General features: G+C 45.3%; 1 protein-coding gene across 3 annotated transcripts in view; it reads left to right on the top strand.

Annotated features, from left to right (window-relative positions):
• PRIM1 (DNA primase subunit 1) overlaps positions 1-10819 on the top strand; it is a 61560-nt gene extending 50741 nt beyond the window's left edge. For all 3 annotated transcript variants that reach the window (XM_077297655.1, XM_077297656.1, XM_077297657.1), the window contains exons 11-13: positions 583-680; positions 9997-10095; positions 10525-10819. In XM_077297655.1, the coding sequence (XP_077153770.1) occupies positions 583-680; positions 9997-10095; positions 10525-10544 (217 nt within the window). In that variant the 3' untranslated portion in view covers positions 10545-10819. The remainder of the gene's footprint in view (positions 1-582; positions 681-9996; positions 10096-10524) is intronic.
• Positions 10820-20463: the final 9644 nt, after the last annotated feature.

Raw genomic sequence — 20463 nt, 5'->3', positions numbered from 1 at the left:
CTGCCTCTACATCATGCTTCTGTCAGGTTACATAGCAAAAACCTGCATACAAATTCCCTTTTAATATTCAGGACTGCAAATAATGTTGACTACAACAGTATTTCATGAGCGTACACTCACAACAGTACTTGCATGCACAATTTGCAGTTCACCTAAGACAGGCCTTCTGTTGAGTCCATGATACATAAAGAAAAAAATCTCAATTTACCTAATAAGTCAATGATGTAACTATTCCTGAGATTGCTGCAGTAAACAAAGGTGTCTACGTCAGAATTCTGGTGTAAAACGCCTTAAATTGGGCATGTTTTGGAGTACATCTCTGATGGAGACGCAATGCTCCTTCATTAACACTTGCCTGTACAATGCCAGTCTTAAGGAATGGGCCCCTGGGAATCTTATGTGCAGACTACTGACCAGATGGATGCATTTGTGATGTGTTACCTAACCTTATAACTACAAGAGCCATTAGTGATGATTTAACCTCAAAGGTGATCGATTTTTACTGTCTTTGAACATCACATTTTTCATTTATGAATGTATATTTTTAAGTTTTGATTTTAAAACTCGTATTGTTCACTTTAGCCTAATTTGTAGTGAGCTGGACAACGTAAGCACCATAGATGAGGACCATGTGAGCCCCAATGAAGGCGGCGAGCCAGGCGTCAAACGGCGAACTAGAGGTGACTTGTATCTAGAACTAAATTTACCAGTTTTGCAATTATGCATCTGTAAAATGTTGCAAATTAATGTATCTTTATGTAGAAGCAAAATTCCATTGGACTGTCGCAGTATTTATATTTTTAGGCAATATGAAACGGCAAGCAATAACCACTTGAATTTGATACAGCAATAGGATATTTTCATGATGCCATGGTCTATGGACAATAATATTTCTGAAAGGTGCATTTATTCTGCACGTGACCCCAAGTATTCAAATCTTATACCTGCCGTCACGTGACTGCTTGCCCACACCAGGAATACCAGAGAGTCATGACTAGTGATGAGCGAATTTGTTTGGAAAACAATCGCCAAACATAAATTCAGCACTAAGATGGCACATTCAGATTCGTGATCGGAAACACAAGCAAGTCGGGAAAAATTGGCAACATTCTGTAAAAAGTGCTGGAAAATATTTAACACAAAAATATTTTCAGCACTTTAGCAACGATAATGGTGGTGTATCATGAGCGTTTGGGATGTGTTTGAAGGGAGGGGGGATTTGCAGAGCTCAGGGGTGCAGGTTTTTGTAAACTGAAAAAATAAATAAATGTTTTCCTAACTTTGTGTGCACATTGCGGCTAGGCAATCAGGGCACAGGAAACATCCACAATGTCCTGAAACTATGGCTTGTGTCATTGGCTGCTGAAATCACATGTTCCTCTCCATATAAAGAGCGGACATGATGTTTTAGCGCCATTTTGAAACTATCAGCGCACAGAGGCTGCTCCTGATGCTTGCTGTGTTAGCAGCAAGATTTTTGGTACTTAGCGGGTGTTATTTAGTCAGCTATTGCTGATGTCCACAGGCAAAGCCAGCAGGGCACATGTCCTACAAGTGTGTTGTGCACCGCTTCTATTGTGCTCCATGCACGAGTATACCATTCTAAATCTCATTTATTCACTAGTTAAATGTGAAACAGCCTGCTGTATCCCACCTTGTCATTTACTGCTGTCGTGACATTGTTCAGTGATTTTAGCTTTTGTGTATGAAAAAATATTTTGGGGGGCAGTTGCTAGCGCGATTCACCATGCCATATTTCACCTTATTTAGTGGCAGTGAAATTCCACAGTGTGCATAGCTCATGCATATTAAAAAAAAAAAAAATCTCTATATTTTTCTGTTGCTAAATGTGATACAGCTTACCGTATTCCACGGTTTCATTTTGTGGTGGTGATATGAAGCAGTCTGCAGACCTCACACACATAAAAAAAAAAAAATTCTGTTGCAAAACGTGATGCAGCCCACAGTATCCCATGTTACCATTTTGTTGCATTTAAATGAAGCTGTCTGCAGATCTCAAGCACATAGCAAAAAAAATTTGTTGCAAAACGTGATGCAGCCTGCAGTATCCCACGTCATTTTGTTGCATTTAAATTAAGCTGTCTGCAGACCTCATGCACATTGCAAAAAAAAAAGTTCTGTTGCAAAACGTGATGCTGCCCTCAGTATCCCACGTTGTCATTTTGTTGCATTTCAGTGAAGCTGTCTGCAGACCTGATGCACATAGCAAAAAAAATAAAATATTCTGTTGCAAAATTTGTGGCGGTTAAATTGTGTATGCAGAGCTGTTGCTCATAGTAAAAAACAAAACAAAAAAAAAACAACATTTTTGGGGTTTTACAAATGTGATACAGCAGGCTGAATCTAAATTTGAAATTGTTTGGAGCATATCTTCTAGTTTATACAGGCGTCATCCACACAACAAAAAAATTCTTCCATTAGTAACGTCATACAGTAGGGGACATCTCACTTTCAAATTGTTTGAAGCATATCTTCTTTGTAATACAGGCCTCATCCACACTCAGTTTTTTCTTCTGTGACTAACACGATACAGCACAACATATTTCACCTTGTAATTTACTGCCAATGCAATTCAGATGTTTGCAGAGCTGATGCAGAGTTTAAAATCTAATTTTGTGTTGCTAATACTGTGCTCCTACCACACTATCTGAGCAACATGACTGAGAAAAGCAAGGCCATGGTGGAAGTAGGATTCGGCTTGGTGTTCAAGGTGTAAGTGGGGTAGGTGGTAACGTTTGTGAAAGCATTAGTGAACCAACGTCACGATCTATGCAAAGACAACTGACAACTTCTGTTACTGGATGGGCTACTCCACTACCTTTGCTTGGCAGACGCAGAGTGGTACTGCTTAAGGCCCAGAAAGAGCATGTGCTCAAGTGGAATGCAAGCACATCTTCAAGTGGCCTCTCCTCCTCTACCTCAACATTACACCCAGTACAGTCCACAGAAGTGGCACCTAAATTCCCCTTGCTTCCCCCCCGCATCCCAACTCTACAACCGTACCACTTACTGCGGAACCACAGATGGGTGAGTGAAGAGCTGACAACACATTCTATGCCGTTTTCATCAGAAGTGTACGCAAAAGCAATACAGAGTCAAGAGGAGGAAATCTGCACCGATGCCCAAAACTTTTTTAGCTTGGATCCGGGGCAGGACAAGGTTGGGTCCGAGCAGCATCCTGACCCTCGTCATCAGACCTTAACCCCCCCGGGGGGGGGGGGGTGATCCTGATGTGACTCATATCTGAGGCTCACGCGGACTGTACTGTGCTGACAGGAAGAGGAGGGCAAGGAATGTGATAATAGAGGATGATGATAAGGTGATAGATCCCAGTTGGCGTGAACATAGAGGCACACATGTGAGTAGGTCATCTGATGAGGCTACGTTGCGCCGTATGTCGCAGAAACGTAGCAACTAGTGATGAGCGAATATACTCGTTGCTCAGATTTTTCTGGGCACGCACGGGTGGTCTCGGAGTATTTGTTAGTGTTCGGAGATTTCATTTTCCTTGCCGCAGCTAGATGATTTGCGGCTACTAGACAGCTTGATTACATGTGGGGATTCCATAGCTACCAGGCAACCCCCACATGTACTTAGGCTAGCTAGTAGCTGTAAATCAAGCAGCTGAATCAACAAAAACAAAATCTCCGAACACTAACAAATACTCAGAGATCACCCGAGCAACGAGAATATTCGCTCATCACTAGTAGTAATGCAGCAAGGACAAGCAATGCATCCTCAGCCACAACTGTGGCTGTGACCTGCAGCTCGCATGAGTGGCAAGGGTTGCCTAGCGTGGGCCTTTTTTGACACTGCAAAGGATGAGCCAACTCACGTAATCTGCCAACTTTGGGAAAAAAAACTGAGTCGAGGTAAAAAAAATGCAATAATTTTAACTACTACATGTATGAACAGTCATATGCGCAATCATCATGCATTACTCTGGGAATTCCACTGCGCTAAAATGCGGACCTCAACAACAATCAGCTGTCCCATCAATCACATCTACTGCTTCTTCCTCCTCCTTTGTTACCGTGCTAATTATTGAAACGCGGGTCTTCGACTGCAGAACCTCGGGTTCTTTACCCGCTCCAGTCACACTGACTGAGAGCCCACCGTCAGCTTTAACGGAAGCAGACATGCTTGCTGTTTTTGACCGATCTCCGAGAACGAGCACACCACAACTTTCTCAATTCACCGTAACATCTCTGCCTGCACCTCTCTCACGGTCCAGCAGTTTGTACGGATCACCGTACTCTGCCGTCTCACAGCACTACAGCCAGCCCACAATGGGCAGTTGTGGTCATGTACAAGATTGTTTCCTCCTACGCATGACAAAGCTAAGAGGTTGAACTCCACTATCTCCAATCTGATGGCTACGGAATTGCTGCCTTTCCTCCTGGTAGATACAAACGTTTTCAGAAAGCTGATGGCCATCGCAGTCCCCCAGTACCAATTACCCAGTCGCTATTACTTTTCTAAGAACGCTGTGTGAAGGATCTCACAGGGGAAGGGAGGTGTCGACTTCTCTCCCCTCCCATGAGATGAGCAAAGGACCCAGCAGGGATAGGCTCTCTGGTGCCACCACTTGCCCCAGGTCAGTCAGGGAACTGCACCGAGGGCAAATAGTCACCAGAAAGGCTTCTCTAAGGCTATGTTTCCACGTTCAGGAAACGTGTTTGATGCTGCGTAGAGCCGCATGAACACATCCGGCATCATTGCGTCTACAGAAGGGGGCAGAGCTTTGGGCGGAGCGGGTTTGCCGCTCCGTCCAAACCGCCGGCCATCCTGAACGTGGACACGTACCCTTATAGGTACGAGTTATTGAGGTGCTCCCAGTGAGGGGTGATATACATCACCAGTCCAAGCTGGGGACATATATGTAAAGCTCCGCCATCAGTTCCTCGTTATACATCAGCCCCGTCCGACAACAGGCTTAGGTCGGGTCAGAAACCAACCCAGAGTAGCCTATAGTTGACCAACTGAGCGTGCGGACGTGGGGATTTGTGAATCGAGGTAAAAGAGCAGCCCAAGATTAATTTTATATTTAATCACCAAAAAGGCGCACTAGATAAGTACAGGTTGTATATAAGAACAAATATAAAAGTTTACAGTCAGGAGTGAAGTACAAGGGTAGGCTATAGATAGGTTGCAATTACTGTGCTATGTAGCATGTGACCACAGGGAGGCGTTAATGGATCACAGATCCAAAACTTAGTTTCAGGCTTTCCTGGCTGCGTCAGCTAATGTATCCTCCTGACAGTAGAAAAAGTAAGTCCAAAAAGAGGGACTGCCTTATATCTCCTTGGCTGCTCTCTCCCACACTCTGCTCCCACCCCTGGGTGGTGCAGCCTCTCTCCTCCCATCTCTGAGAATATGATTTTCTGTCCAGAACCTTGGATGGCCCATAGCTTTCCACCTGAAGCTCTGAACGGGTCGGTGGCGCTGCCACTGGGTTCCTCTGGATTTTCTGTGCATAGAGACTAAATTTGCCTACCGTGTGTAATTCATGTTAGCTATGCTTTATAAATTAATAACGCAGAGTGCTACAGGTTGCTGCTGGGCACGGGCGTATGGGGGAAGAAATGCCGATTCCGATTATGTGCTCAGCTAGTCTCAGAGAGATTGCCTTCTGTTATTATAGGTCATTTTCCAGGTTCAATACCTCAGAACCTGGCTGTGACTTGTACTATGGTGTATCCATGTGCTTCCATCAGACAAGAGCCAGCTGGCTGCAGCAGCAAAAAAAAAAAGTTTGTACCATTGTGGTAAAAGCTTCAAAGAGTTTCTTCCTTGCTCTTTTAATTAAAAGAAAACAATGCTCCTGTGGAATCCCAAGGGTGGTGGCACATTTCAGGAGGGGAGAGACCTTTACTTCGTCCCTCACAAGCTGTGCCTTTGCTACACCAGCGTGACGCAGACATCACCTGTTCCTTGACTAAATCTGCCAGGGTGCATTTCACCACAGACACCAGAAGTAAGCATGATGGCCGAGGGTGTTACATCTTGCTGACTGGGCGCTGGTGGCTGCAGGGGCAGGCGCTGCTCCACAAGTCTTGGAATCCCCAAGGCTTGCAGGACAACCTCTACATTTACCACTTCCTTCACTGCTTCTGCCTCTTCCACCTGTGCCCACAAGTTCCAACAGTGCAGAGCGAATCCCCACCACCTTCGTACTGCACAGCCAGGGCTCACCGCAATCAAGCAGTGTTAAAATTGATATGCCTTGGAGATGAGTCATACAGCTGAAGAGTTATGGACAGCTCTCCAGGCTTAGTTTGATCAATGGCTGTTTTAGCTGAACCTGCATCCAGGGAAGGCCGTGTCCAAGAATGGTGCGAACCTGGTGACAGCCCTATGGCGAGGCAAGCTCCTAACCCTGCCTTGCACGGTTCAGGTCCTCAACCTGGTGGTGCAGCATTTTGTCCGCCACTATTCTGGCCTGGGTAAGCTGCTGCAGAAAGCATGGAATCTGTGTGCTCACTTCCGCCGTTCGCACCCCTCAGGTCGACTTGAACAAAAGATACAGAGGTCTTTGTCCATGCCAGTTAACAGGTTGATATGCAATGTACCGACACGATGGAATTCCACTCTGCACATGTTGCAGCGACTGTGGCAGCAGCAACGAGCCCTGACGCAGTGTGTCATGTTGTATAGCCTAGGCCAATGCAGTATGGAAGTGGTGCATATCACGTTTACAGAGTGGGCACAGATTAAGGACCTCTGCACCCTTCTGCACAGTTTCGAAATGGCTACTAAGATGGTTAGCGCTGATGAAGCCATCATCCGCATCACTATTCTGGTCGTCTATATGCTGGAGAAGACTTTGAATAGCCTGCAGGAGGAAATGGTAGTCCCAGAGGAAGCAGAGGGGAGGATGCCAAAGGGATAACATTGTCTCTAAGTTCCAGACTGTTGTCACACAGGCGGGTGCCAAGGGAGGGTGGATTACTGCGATCAAGGAGGGCAGGTGATAACAGACAAACTGTTATCGAAGGTGCAAGATCCGAGGAACAAATGAAGAAGGAAGAGGTGATGGGCGAGCACCTGCACTGTTGCATAATCGCATGGATACTGTGCACTTAATGCTTTTTTCAGATTTACTTGAGGAAAAATAGAAAGTCATTTTGAAAATGGGGCGCCTGCGCAGTAGCAGCTGTTTGTATAGATCCGATAGCTGCTGTTACACAGGCGCCGGTGGCGCCATCTTGCTGGAGAAGAAAAAAAATGTCCTCCACCAAGATGGCACCGCCTGCGCAGTAGCAGCTCTGGGAGATCGCCAACAACTGCTACTGTGCAGGCGCCCTAAGCGCCACTTTCAAAATGACTTTTTTTCAGATTTACTTAAAGAAAATGTTATTTTGAAAATGGCGCCCGGGGCGCCTGCGCAGTAGAAGCTGTTGGCGATCTCAGAGAGCTGCTACTGCGCAGGGGCCATCTTGGTAGAGGACATTTTTTTTCTTCTCCAGCAAGATGACGACTTCCAACCTCAGGCACATCAATTAGTCAATGCCAAAACATTAGCAGCAGCAGTGCTGCAAGTGGAAGAAGCAACTTCTGTGAGTCCTTTGACACTTTTTTTTAGACCAGCTCATGCACCAGCACAACAGAGTCCAAGTCTTACGTGTGGTGAACGAATGGAGAGGATGGTGCAGGAGTATCTAGAACTGAATATCAGTACCATCAGGAGGGTTTGGACCCTTTCACATTTTGGTCTTCGACAATGGATGAGTGGCCTGAGTTCGCCTCACACGCCTTGGAGGTTTTATCGTGCCCGGCAGCCAGCGTTCTCTCAGAACGTGTCTTCAGTGCTGCTGGTGGTGTCCTGGCGGATAAGCGCAGCCAACTGTCCCCTGAAAGTGTAGACCCCTAACTTTCATCAAGACTAACAAGTCATAGATCTCCAAGGACTTTTGCACCCCAATCGCAGACTGTACAGACTAGGTGATATTGCGTTTTTAGTATGCTGCATTAATGTCGCGTAACTGCACTTGGTGATATCTTTAGTGTGGCTTCTGTGCCTGCTGCTGCAGATATTGACACGCATTTGTGGAAATGTGAACAGTCATGGTTGGTCTACATCTGCTGGGTTGGCTGTAGTGGAAGACTTGTCGGTCCCAATTATACTATTTCTACTCTCGTGAAATTTATGCCACTATGGTGGTGTCAGGCCCTTACATTTTTTAATTTTGAAAATTCCTGGTTGGGTGTCCATCTGCTGGATTGGGCGTAGTGAAAGACATGTCAGTCCCTTTTATACTTTTTCTACTGTGGTGAAATTGATACCACTTGGGTGGTGTCTGCCAATAGTTTTTGGAAATGTGTAGACTCCTGGTTGGATCTTGTGTTTTGCCTGTAGCAGTAAGCATCAGAGACCGTCAGGCCTCCACTTCATTGGAGTCAACTACCTGTGTTAAGGCCCCGTCTCACATAGCGAGATCGCTAGCGAGATCGCTGCTGAGTCACAAGTTTTGTGACGCAACAGCGACCTCCATAGCGATCTCGCTATGTGTGACACGTACCAGCGATCAGGCCCCTGCTGCGAGATCGCTGGTCGTGTCGGAATGGCCTGGACCTTTTTTTGGTCGTTGAGGCCCCGCTGACATCGCTGAATCGGTGTGTGTGACACCGATCCAGCGATGTCTTCACTGGTAACCAGGGTAAACATCGGGTTACTAAGCGCAGGGCCGCGCTTAGTAACCCGATGTTTACCCTGGTTACCAAAAAAACAAACAGTACATACTCGCCTTTCGGTGTCCAGGTCCCTTGCCGTCTGCTTCCTGCTCTGACTGAGCCGCCGTACAGTGAGAAGTGAGAGCACAGCGGTGACGTCACTGCTGCTCTCACTTCTCACTGTACGGCCGGATCTCAGTCAGAGCAGGAAGCAGACGGCAAGGGACCTGGACACCGAAAGGCGAGTATGTACTGTTTGTTTTTTTTGGTAACCAGGGTAAACATCGGGTTACTAAGCGCGGCCCTGCGCTTAGTAACCCGATGTTTACCCTGGTTACCCGGGTGCTGCAGGGGGACTTCGGCATCGTTGAAGACAGTTTCAACGATGCCGAAGTCGTTCCCCTGATCGTTGGTCGCTGGAGAGAGCTGTCTGTGTGACAGCTCCCCAGCGACCACACAGCGACTTACCAACGATCACGGCCAGGTCGTATCGCTGGTCGTGATCGTTGGTAAATCGCTTAGTGAGACGGGGCCTTAACTACTATCCTTAGATTTTTCTGACAATGGTAGTCTACGAAACTGATATTTGTGCCACCTGAGTGTGGCTCAGCATGAAAGCAGGTAGAGGTGTTGCATGTGGTATCAGGGCTCCCAGCAGAGCAGGCCTACACCGACACCTCACCCACCTCGTCTTACTGTTAAGTTCAATTGAAAGCTGTAAATGCTGTCACAGACTGCGATACCTCATGCCTGCTGATTGCTGCAGTGCCATGCTACAGTTAGTACTGTGGGTGAATTGAGGTCACATTCCTGGTGTCTGTCCCCCATTTGATGTGTTTTGGCAGATTTTGGAGCTGTTAGAAGGTGTTGGTTGTGCATGCGTTTGTTTTTGCCTCCCATTGACTGTAATGGCGTTTGGCAAATAGTCAATGAATAAATCGGCAAATTCTGCGATCGTAAGCCGAACCGAAGATTGAAATATTCGCTCTAATCATGATAGCGTGCACACCACACTCATTGACTGCATACTTAAATCCCAAGCCTGGACAACCTAACTAGGAAACATCTATTTAATATTGAATTTCACATAAACAGACTGAACGACTGAGTACTTACCAGGATATTCCATTGTATTAAAAAAAATTATATACGGTGTGTGTATATGTATGTATATGTGTATGTATATATACCGATGTCTGTGTTACCTATTCGGGGTCCTATGATAGCCAAATGAAATGTATGGAGTTCTGTCTTCTATAGTTTTAAAATTCTCAAAAGTTTACTTTAACAATTGTTTTTCAGATTACAAAAGAACCAGCCTGGCTCCATACATGAAAATATTTGAACAATTTCTTGATATACTTGACCGTACTCGAAAAGGAGAAATGTTGTTGAAAAGTGGTAAGTAGAAGCAAGTTGCTGTTAACAGCCATGGATGTGTTAAGACTAGAGATGAGCGTATATTTCAATATTTGGTTCGGATGACGATCATCGTATTTGCATGATTTGCCAAACGTCATTTGACTCAGTGGGAGTACAGATGAGCAAATATGTTTGGAAAATCTTCAAACATAAATTTGGCACCATTATGGTATGAATATGGCAAATTTGTTTTCCAAACATATTCGCTCATCTTTAGTTAAGACCATACCACAACCATTATATAACCTTCCTACATTTCATTCTATAGTAAATCTTTTTCACATAGTGTGACAGATATACATACATTATGCCACATAAACATACATATTACACTGCACTTGAAATGGCTTTTACCATTGCATTGTATTATACTAATCTTGTCCTTATGGTCTTATTTTATTTCTTTAGATCTAAAGAAAGAGTTCTGAAGTTTATAAAAGGACTTATTTGCATTGCACACTTGATGGTTGGAAACTAAGAAGAACTTTAAAGAACTCTGGCTTACCTTTCATACTGTCTACAAAGTAGAAACGGCTGTGACAGCTCAACCACTTAATGTGTTAATGGGACAATGGATGCAGTTTTATGAAAAGCCTCAACCTGGATAAAATAACTGAACGAACTTGAACTTATCAAATAAATTGTATTGTTTAGTACAATTTCTTTTATCACTTGTGGTCGCATTAAATATGTATGATTTATATTCCGCATTATACAGAAAGGTGTAATATATCGCACGTCTATCCTATCTTAGGCTGTGTACTTGGAATTTTTAATTTTTCCCAGTTTAACCCCTTCACGACATTCGCCTTACATGTACGGCACCACAGAAGGTTTGTTCCCGCAAACCGCCATACATGTACGACGTGATGATCGCGCGGGCTCACCCCCAGCTCCGGTGCGATCATCAGTGGGTATCAGCGCTATATAATGTATGTGGCAACGAACATGATTGGGGTAACTTCAAAATTGGGGTCATTTGAGGGGGGGGATTCTGCTCTTCTGACACTTACAAGCTCTGTATATGGAGTCCACAAACTATTCTACGACTATTTGTTCTCTAAGAGTCAAATAGTGCTCTTTTGCTCCCAAGTCTCACCATTCAACTAAGCAGTTCTATACAGCAACATACAAAGTTTTGACTCATTCACCAGAAATTGACACACTTTGGTGCCATTTTTATCCATCTCCAAGTGTGAAATATAAAATTTGGGGCTAAAACAATTTTTCTGTCAAAATGTAACCACTTTTTCTTCACTGCCCTATGGTAGAAAATTCTGTGGCCCACCAATGGTATCAATATGATCACTGCATCCTTAGATGAATTCATTGAGGAGTGTAGTTTGTAAAATGGGGTCACTTATGGGGGGTGGTTCTGGCACATCAGGGGCTCTTCCAGCGGATCATGGCACCAGCAAACCATAACAGTAAAATCAGCACTATAATATGACGCTCCTTCCCTTCTAAGTTTTGCACTGTGCTTGAAAAGTAGCTCCCCGATTACATGCAGGCTTTTGGTGCAATCATGAGAAATTGCACAACAAACTGAAGTCCATTTTTTCCTATTACCGTATATACTTGAGTATAAGCCGACCCAAGTATAAGCCGAGACCCCTAATTTTGCCACAAAAAAACTGTGAAAACTTAATGACTCGAGTATAAGCCTAGAGTGGGAAATGCAGCAGCTCCAGGTAAATGTCAAAAATACAAATGGATACCAATAAAAGTAAAATTGAGACATCAGCAGGTTGTGTTTTTGAATATCCATATTGAATCAGGAGCCCCATATAATGCTCCATAAAGTTTATGATGGGCCCCATAAGATGCTCCATACAAAACACGCCCCATATAATGCTCCATACAGTTTATGATGGGCTCCATAAGATGCTCCATATTAAAATATGTCCCATTTAATGCTGCACAAATGCGGATTATGGCCCCATAAGATGCTCCATACAGACATTTGCCCCACATAATGCTGCACAAATGCTGATTATGGCCCCATAAGATGCACCATAAAGATATTTGCCCCATATAAAGCTCCACAAACGTTGATTATGGCCCCATAAGATGCTCCATACAGACATTTGCCCCATATAATGCTGCACAAATGCTGATTATGGCCCCATAAGATTCTCTATAAAGATATTTGCCCCATATAATGCTCCACAAACGTTGCTTATGGCCCCATAAGATGCTCCATACAGTCATTTGCCCCATATGCTGTTGCTGCGATTAAAAAAAAAAAAAATCATACTCACCTCTCAGGCCCCCAGCACTTGCTATATTCACCTGCTCCTCGTTCCACCGCCGCCGGGCGCCGCTGTGTCTTCCATCCTCTGCACTGATGATCAGGCAGAGGGCGCACACTAATCGCGTCACCGCGCCCTCGGACCAGAGCGTCAGTGCAAAGGACGGGGAAGACGCAGCGGAGGAACAGGTGAATATCGCGCACTGCATTATACTCACCTGCTCCTGGTGCGGTCCCTGGTTCCCCCAGCGCTGCAGCTTCTTCCTGTAGTGAGCGGTCACATGGTATCGCTCATTACAGTAATGAATATGCGGCTCCACCCCTATGGGAGTGGAGTCCATATTCATTACTGTAATGAGCGGTACCATGTGACCGCTCACTACAGGAAGAAGCTGCGGCGCTGGGGGGACCAGGGACTGCGCCAGGAGCAGGTATTATTACACAGCTGCTGCTCCCCCCTCCCCTGCCGACCCCTGGGAATGACTTTAGTATAAGCCGAGAGGGGCAATTTCAGCGTAAAAAAAATGGGCTGAAATTCTCGGCTTATACTCGAATATATACGATAGTTTAGAAAAAATAAAAACTTGGGGCTAACACAATTATTTCTTCACTGCCAAATGGTATAAAATTTTGTGAGGCACATGTGCCAATATGATCACTGCACCTCTAGATGAATTCATTGAAGAGTGTAGTTTGTAAAATGGAATCATTTTTTGGGGGAGAGTTTCTGTTGTTCTGCCACCTGAAAGGCTCTGCCACTGTGATATGGCACCCTTAATGGGAATCTGTCACCCCAAAAATTGTATATGAGCTAAGGCCACCGGCATCAGGGGCTTATCTACAGCATTATGTAATGCTGTAGATAAGTCCCCGATGTAACCTGAAAGGTAAGAAAAACAGGTTATATTACTCACCCAGGGGCGGTCCCGCTGCGGTCCGGTCCGATGGGCGTCGCGGTCCGGGTCCAGCGCCTCCCATCTTCATACAATGATGTCCTCTTCTTCCTGCCGTGGCTCTGGCGCCTGCACACTACAGTACTTTCCTCTGCCCTCAACAGGGCAGACAGAACACCTGCGCCGGAGCCGTGGAAGGAAGACAAGAAGAGGACGTCATCGTATGAAGATGGGAGGCGCTGGACCCAGACCGCAGTGGGACCGCCCCTTGGTCAGTATAATATAACCTGTACTTCTTACCTTTCAGGTTACATCGGGGGCTTATCTACAACAATACAGAATGCTGTAGATAAGCCCCTGATGCAGGTGGCCTTAGCTCATATATGATTTTTGGGGTGACAGATTCCCTTTAAACCAGTCCAGCAAAATCTGAACTCCAATATGGCGCTTATTCCCTTCTAAGCTTTGCACTGTGCCTCAACAGTAGTTCTTGACCACATTGGTGAACTCAGAAGAAATTGCAGAAGAAATTGTACCGTTTTTTTCTCCCATTAGTGATGAGCGAATATACTCGGTACTCGAGATTTCCCGAGCACGCTCGGGTGTCCTCTGATTATTTGTAAGTACTCAGAGATTTAGTTTTCAGCGCCGCAGCTGATTTACATCTGTTAGCCAGCATAAGTACATGTGGGGGTTGCCTGGTTGCTAGGGAATCCCCACATGTAATCAAGCTGGCTAACAGATGTAAATCATTCAGCTGCGGCGATGAAAACTAAATCTCCGAGTACTTACAAATACTTGGAGGACACCCGAGCGTGCTCGGGAAATCTCGAGTATCAAGTATATTCGCTCATCACTACCCATTATCCTTTTTGACTTGGGGCCAAACAACATTTTAGAAAAATAAAGTGGTAGTTCTTCATTGACGCATGTTATTCAATTCTATGAATTGATTGAGGGTTAAAAATGCTCACTACATGCTTAGATTAATTCCTCGTAGTTTCCAAAATGGAATCACTTGGTTGTTGTTGTTTTTTGCGGTTTTGGTATTTCAGAGTTTATTTAAATGTGACATAGCATCTGCAGTCTATTCTGGCAAAATTGCGTTCCGGAATTCAATTGGCGCTCCTTCCCTTCCGAGCCCTGCCATGCGACCAAACAGTAGTTTTCCACCACATATGGTGTATGTGTTCCCAGGAGAAATAGCACAACTAACTGGTCCATTACCCTTGTGAAAACAAAAATGTTGACTAAAGCAACATTTTTGTGAGAAAAATGTATTTTTCCCATGATGTCCCTCATGACAGCATGTCAGGAGGTAGTCCTACTCATCCTCTAGGGACAGGAAACACGAGAGGTTAAAAGCCCCCTTCCTCCTCTATCTCACAAAGTGTTTTTCCTGTCCCTAGCAGAACAGAGCATGGAAAGGAAGGAGGACAGGAAGAAAGAAGCTTACCTGGGAGTTCAGGGATGGGAGGGGCCTTGAGCTCTTCCTATCCCCACTGTCAAGAGGCTCTAGGCTGATATTTTACTGGGTGGGGGTCCCTCAGCCAGTCGATGGAGCAGAACCGAGCACCCAACTTCTGCCGTTTCACTCTGCAGAGGTCTCTCGGCGTCATGCTGCAGAAGCCGGCCAAGACTTCCAGGTCACGTGTATGGGCGTGCATTCCAGTGATGGAATTCGCTTCAGGCGGGGACTTCCTTTCTGACGACGCACATGCGTTCCAGCAAGAATGTAATTTCCGGTTTCGAGGTGTACCGCCGATTGGACCGGCGCAGTGTCCCTTCCAGCATGGGACACTGACAAATGCTATGCAGAACAGTCCCTGGCCAGTGTAAGTTACCCCCATACGACCAGGTTTTTTTCTCTATATCCCACAGGTAATAGCATGCAATTCTCCTATCTGTTAACTAGGACAGAGGGGCTTCCTTAAGATCAGGATCTTCTTCCCACAAACGGCCTGAGAAATGTCTGGCGTGCAATACAAAGCTGTCAGAGACCTATAGAAAACAGCTTTGTTCAGAATGTTTTGCAAAATTTCTTAAGGATGAACAATCTGCCCTGTTAGCAGATATGAGGTCCATGATTAGGGATGAGGTCCAAAGTATGGTCGCTAGTCTCGTACCGGCTAAACCAGCCCAAAGCACTTCCCGTCATAAAAAGGCGAGGTGGGAGATGGAGGAGTCTTCCGAAGAGGTATATGCCTATTCATACGGTTCGGAAGAGGAAATGGATGCTGAAGCCCCCCAAATACCCTCAAAGGAGAGCAAGAAATATTTCTTCTCGTCCGAAAATACAGATGACCTGTTGAGCAGTACGGGCAACCATGATCGTAGAGGAGACTCAGGTGCCATATACAATACAGGGCAAGATGTTTGGAGGTCTGAGAAGACCGAGGAATAGAGTGTTCCCAGTCAACCAAAATATAAGAGTAATGATCCTGGAAGAGTGAGAGGACAGAGAAATGTCTGGTTATCCCTAAAGATTTCAAGTTCCAGCTTCCATTTGACCCAGAGGAGGTACAAATTTGGGAGGAAATCCCAAAAGTTGATATCCCTATTGCCAAAGTAGCAAAAAATGGGTATTAGACCTACCGGTAATTCAGTTTCCAGGAGTCCATCCTGACAGCACCCTGGAGGACGACGTCCTCCTTGCAGAGACAGGAAATACACACGAGAGGTTAAAAGGTCCCACTCCTCCCCTTCTCTTCAGTGTTTTGACAAGTACCACACCATGGATAGATGCAACTTAACAAAACTTTTTATTTAACCAAATCATATTACAGCATATGAAACAGTATACATAGGGAGGGAAAGTAACGGTGCTGTCAGGATGGACTCCTGGAAACCGAATTACCGGTAGGTCTAATACCCATTTTCCAGGATGTTCCCCTGACAGCACCCTGGAGAATACCAAAGAAAACCTCCTTTAGGGTTGGACTACCGCTTGGAGAACTTTTCTCCCAAATGACGTCTGCTGACCTGCTATCACGTCAAGTTTATAATGCTTACAGAATGTATTTACCCTGGCCCAGGTTGCGGCCTTGCATATCTGTTCTAAGGATGCCCCTGCTCGTTCAGCCCATGATGCTGAAATGGCTCTAGTTGAATGCGCTTTTATCCCTACTGGGCAGTCTACCCCTTCTGATGTATAGGCCTTAGCGATTAATGTTGTGATCCATCTAGCTATAGATGTTTTGGAAGCTTTTTTGCCTCTATTTCCACCCTCCCCCCCCCCCCCCATAGATTAAACAGGTTAGGGTCTTTTCTCCAGGTACTAGTGGCCTCTAGATAATCGATTACCACCCGTCTAACATCCAGGTAATGCAAGGACTACTCCTTTGCATTTGATGCATTTTCGCAAAAGGAGGGTAGAATTGGCTCTTGATTCCGATTTTGTACTGATGCTATCTTGGGGATAAAAGACGGGTCTAGTTTTAAAATTATGTGGTCATCACGAATTTGTAGGTAAGGGTCCCTAATAGATAGAGCCTGGATCTCCCCCACCCTTTTAGCTGTTGTAATGGCCACTAGGAAAGCTGTCTTCCATGTACGGACTGAAATAGGCATGTTTTCATGAAGGGCATAAGGTTCTTTACAAAGAGCCCTGAAGACCAAGTTTAAGTCCCAAGGAGGGGTTAATTGCCTAATAGTGGGACGCAATCTCTGGATGGCTTTGACAAATCTAACTACCCACGGGTGAGAGGCCAAAGGGTAATCCAAAAAGGTGCTGAGAGCCGAAATCTGTACCTTAAGGGTACTAGGTTTAAGACCCATGTTGAACCCTGATTGAAGAAAATCCAGGACTCTGAGAACATCCGTGATCCCTGCTACTACGGGCGACCTGCCACCCTCCATACAGAATTTTTTCCAGATCTTGTAGTAGATTGCCGAGGTTACAGTTTTCCTGCTAGCTTGAATGGTTGAAATGACTTCTTCTGATAAGCCCCAAGCTTTCAAAATGTCCCTTTCAGGATCCATGCTGATAGGTGTAATTTTTCTGGACTTTGATGTAAGACAGGACCTTGATAAACGATGTCCTTCCACAGAGGAAGCTCAATTGGATTCTCTGTAGCCATGGATCCCAGCAATGGGAGCCAACTCCTTTTCGGCCAGAACGGAACAATCATCAGAACTCTTGCTCTGTCTTCCTGGATTTTTCTGAGTACCATCGGAATCAGTGCCAATGGGGGAAAGGCATAGGAAAGTGGTTCGTTCCATGTCTGACTTAATGCGACGACTGCTTCTGGCATGTCTGAAGGATTTAGAGAATAGAATCTGGGCACCTTTGAATTTTTCCTTGTGGCAAACAAGTCTATTTTGGGAGTTCCCCAAAGGTGGCACAATAGTTGGAAAATATCTTGGTTTAGTTCCCATTCTGTTGGACAGACTTTTCTTCTGCTCAAGTAGTCGGCCAGGATATTTTGAGACCCCTCAAAGTGCACCGCTGTAATTGAAAGGACCGTATTTTCTGCCCAGAAAAATCTTTCGCTAGATCTTGTAGCGCTCTGTGTTTGGGACCTCCCTGGTGTTTTAGGAATGATACTGCCGTCATGTTGTCCATTAAAATCTTCACATGTTTGTCCTATAACCTTGAACGGTTTCTTTTCAGAGCCTCCCAGACCGCATAAAGCTCTCTGAAATTTGATGATTTGTGGCTGATGTCTTTGGGCCACCTGCCCTGAAAAAAATTTCCGTGTATGTGTGCTCCCCATCCCCACTGACTGGCATCCGTCGTGATTACCACACAAGGGGACGGGATCCATGGGACACCTGTCTTCAGGTTGCTGTATTGGGTCCACCACCGTAAAGATCTTCTTACTCCTGATGATAGTCTCATTGGCCTGTCTAGAGACATCTGGCTGCGATCCTATTCTGAGAGAACCTGACTCTGTAATAGTCTTGAATGGGCCTGAGCCCACCGGACACAGGTGATACATGATGTCATGATTCCTAAAATCTTCATGGCTGATCTTATAGTAAATCGATGTTTCACAAACTTCTTGATCATCTTCTTTACTGACTCCTGTTTTCTCTTGGTAGAAAGGATTGTCTGCGGGTGGAGTCCAGAAGCACCCCAAGGAATACTTTCCGGGTTTCGGGTTTTAAATGCGACTTTTTTCGATTCACCACCCATCACCGTAATAGCTCGATCCCTGTACAAGAGTAGGGTTTCTGGTGATCGGGCCACTAGGAGAAAATCGTCCAAATAAGGTATTATTGTAACTCCCTGGCTTCTCAGGTAGGCCACTACCTCTGCGACCAGTTTTGTAAATATTCTGGGAGCAGATGCTAAGCCAAATGGGAGGCATTGAAACTGGAGGTGGCAGGTTTGGTCCGGTAGACTTACCGAGAACCTTAGAAGTTCCTGAGAGGATGGATGGATTGGAACCTGATAATAGGCACTCTTCAGGTCAAGAGTGCACATTACCGAATTTTTGTCTATGAGGTGGATGGTTGATCTTATAGACTCCATCCTGAACCTTTTGTATTTGACCCATACATTTAATGGCTTTAAGTTTATGATCGTGCGCGTTTCCCCCGACAGTTTTGGGATTGAGAATAGGGATGAGTAGTGACCTCTGCCTATCTCTGATGAGGGGACTCGAATTATGACCTTGGAATTGACAAGCTCCTGAAGGTCCGCGAACATTGAGGAACTGGCTGTTACGGTGGTCGGCGTGGTATACCTTTGAGGTGGGGCAGATATGAGTTCTATTCTGTACCCCTCTGATATTAAGTTTAAGACTTATTTGTTTTTTGTATGGTGCTTCAAATTGTTCACAAAAAACCTGAGTCTGCTGCCTATACCTATGGCGTCATTGTCTTCTAGACCTCGAGCTTGATCCAAAAAGGGGATTTTTTCCCCTTCTGCTTTGAGTATAGGAACTCCTATACGTTCCTCTGTTGGATCTCCATTGCTCTCTATAGTCAGGTTTGCGAGGGGGCGGCCTTTTCCGAAAGGGCTGAAATTTTGGGGGTTTATCTTCAGGGAAACCTTTTTTATTATCAGACGCAAATTCTAATATGTCATCTAACGCCTGTCCAAACACCCTAGACCCTGAAAAGGGAATGGCACATAACTTGTTTTTTGAGGCATTATCTCCCGACCAGGATTTAAGCCAAATAGCTCTACGAGTTGCATTAGTCAGGGAGCTGTTCCTGGCTGCGAATCTTACTGATTCGGCCGAAGTATCAGCTAGGAAGGCCGTGGCAGATCTTATAATAGGGAGAGATGAAATTATTTCTGCTCTTGGGGTCTTATTAACTAAATGTTCCTCTAATTGCCCCATCCATAAGAACATGGACGTGGCCACTGAAGTAGCCGCAATATTAGTTGAATCATGGCTGCAGACGCTTCCCAAGCTCGGCGTAAGAGAATATCTTCAAATACCTGAAGATAGGGATTCTGGGTGGACAGGGCCTGAAGTTCCCCCAGTCTTTTGGCCGATGTAATGGCTACTAAAAAATCTGTTTTGAGGGAAAGTTTAGCAATGTCTATATCCTTTGCTATATCAAACGGTTCCTTGCATAATTCATTAAGGACTAGGTTAAGGTCCCAAGGTGGGATAGTCTTCCTAATTAGGGGTCTCAGCCTCAGAACTGCTTTAGAAAACCGAGCAATCCAAGGGTGGGCAGCAAGGGAAGAATCATAAAATAAGCTGAGGGCTGCTATCTGGACCCTTAAAGTACTTGGTTTAAGCCCTTTTTTTGAATCCTTGCTGTAAGAATTCAAGAATTCTGGGTATGTCAGGGTGATCAACATCGATCGTTGTGTCTCCACAAAAACTGCAGAATTTTTTCCAAATTTTTAGATAGATTGCCGAAGTTACCGGCTTCCTACTTGCTTGCAGGATGGAAATGACTCCTTCCGATAGGCCCTTCGCTTTCAGGATCTGCCTTTCAGGATCCAAGCTGCCAACTGCAGATTCCCTGGGTTTTGATGAAGAATTGGACCCTGGAAAAGTAAGTCTTTCATTTCCGGAAGATGGTAAGGATTGTCTACTGACAGCTTCTTTAGCAGAGGGAACCAGCTCCTCTTGGGCCAGAAAGGGACCACCAAAATAACTCGAGCTCTGTCCTCGCATATTTTCCTGAGGATTCTTGGTATCAATGCCAGAGGGGGAAAGCATATAACAGACCCCTGCTCCATGACTGAGAGAGCATATACTTCTGCCGGATCCTCCTGAGGGTTCAGTGAAT

Source organism: Ranitomeya variabilis, chromosome 3 (assembly GCF_051348905.1).
Source record: "Ranitomeya variabilis isolate aRanVar5 chromosome 3, aRanVar5.hap1, whole genome shotgun sequence".
NCBI lineage: Eukaryota > Metazoa > Chordata > Amphibia > Anura > Dendrobatidae > Ranitomeya > Ranitomeya variabilis.
Note: the sequence above shows the minus strand (reverse complement) of the source record. Positions and strands in the feature narration are given on the sequence as shown.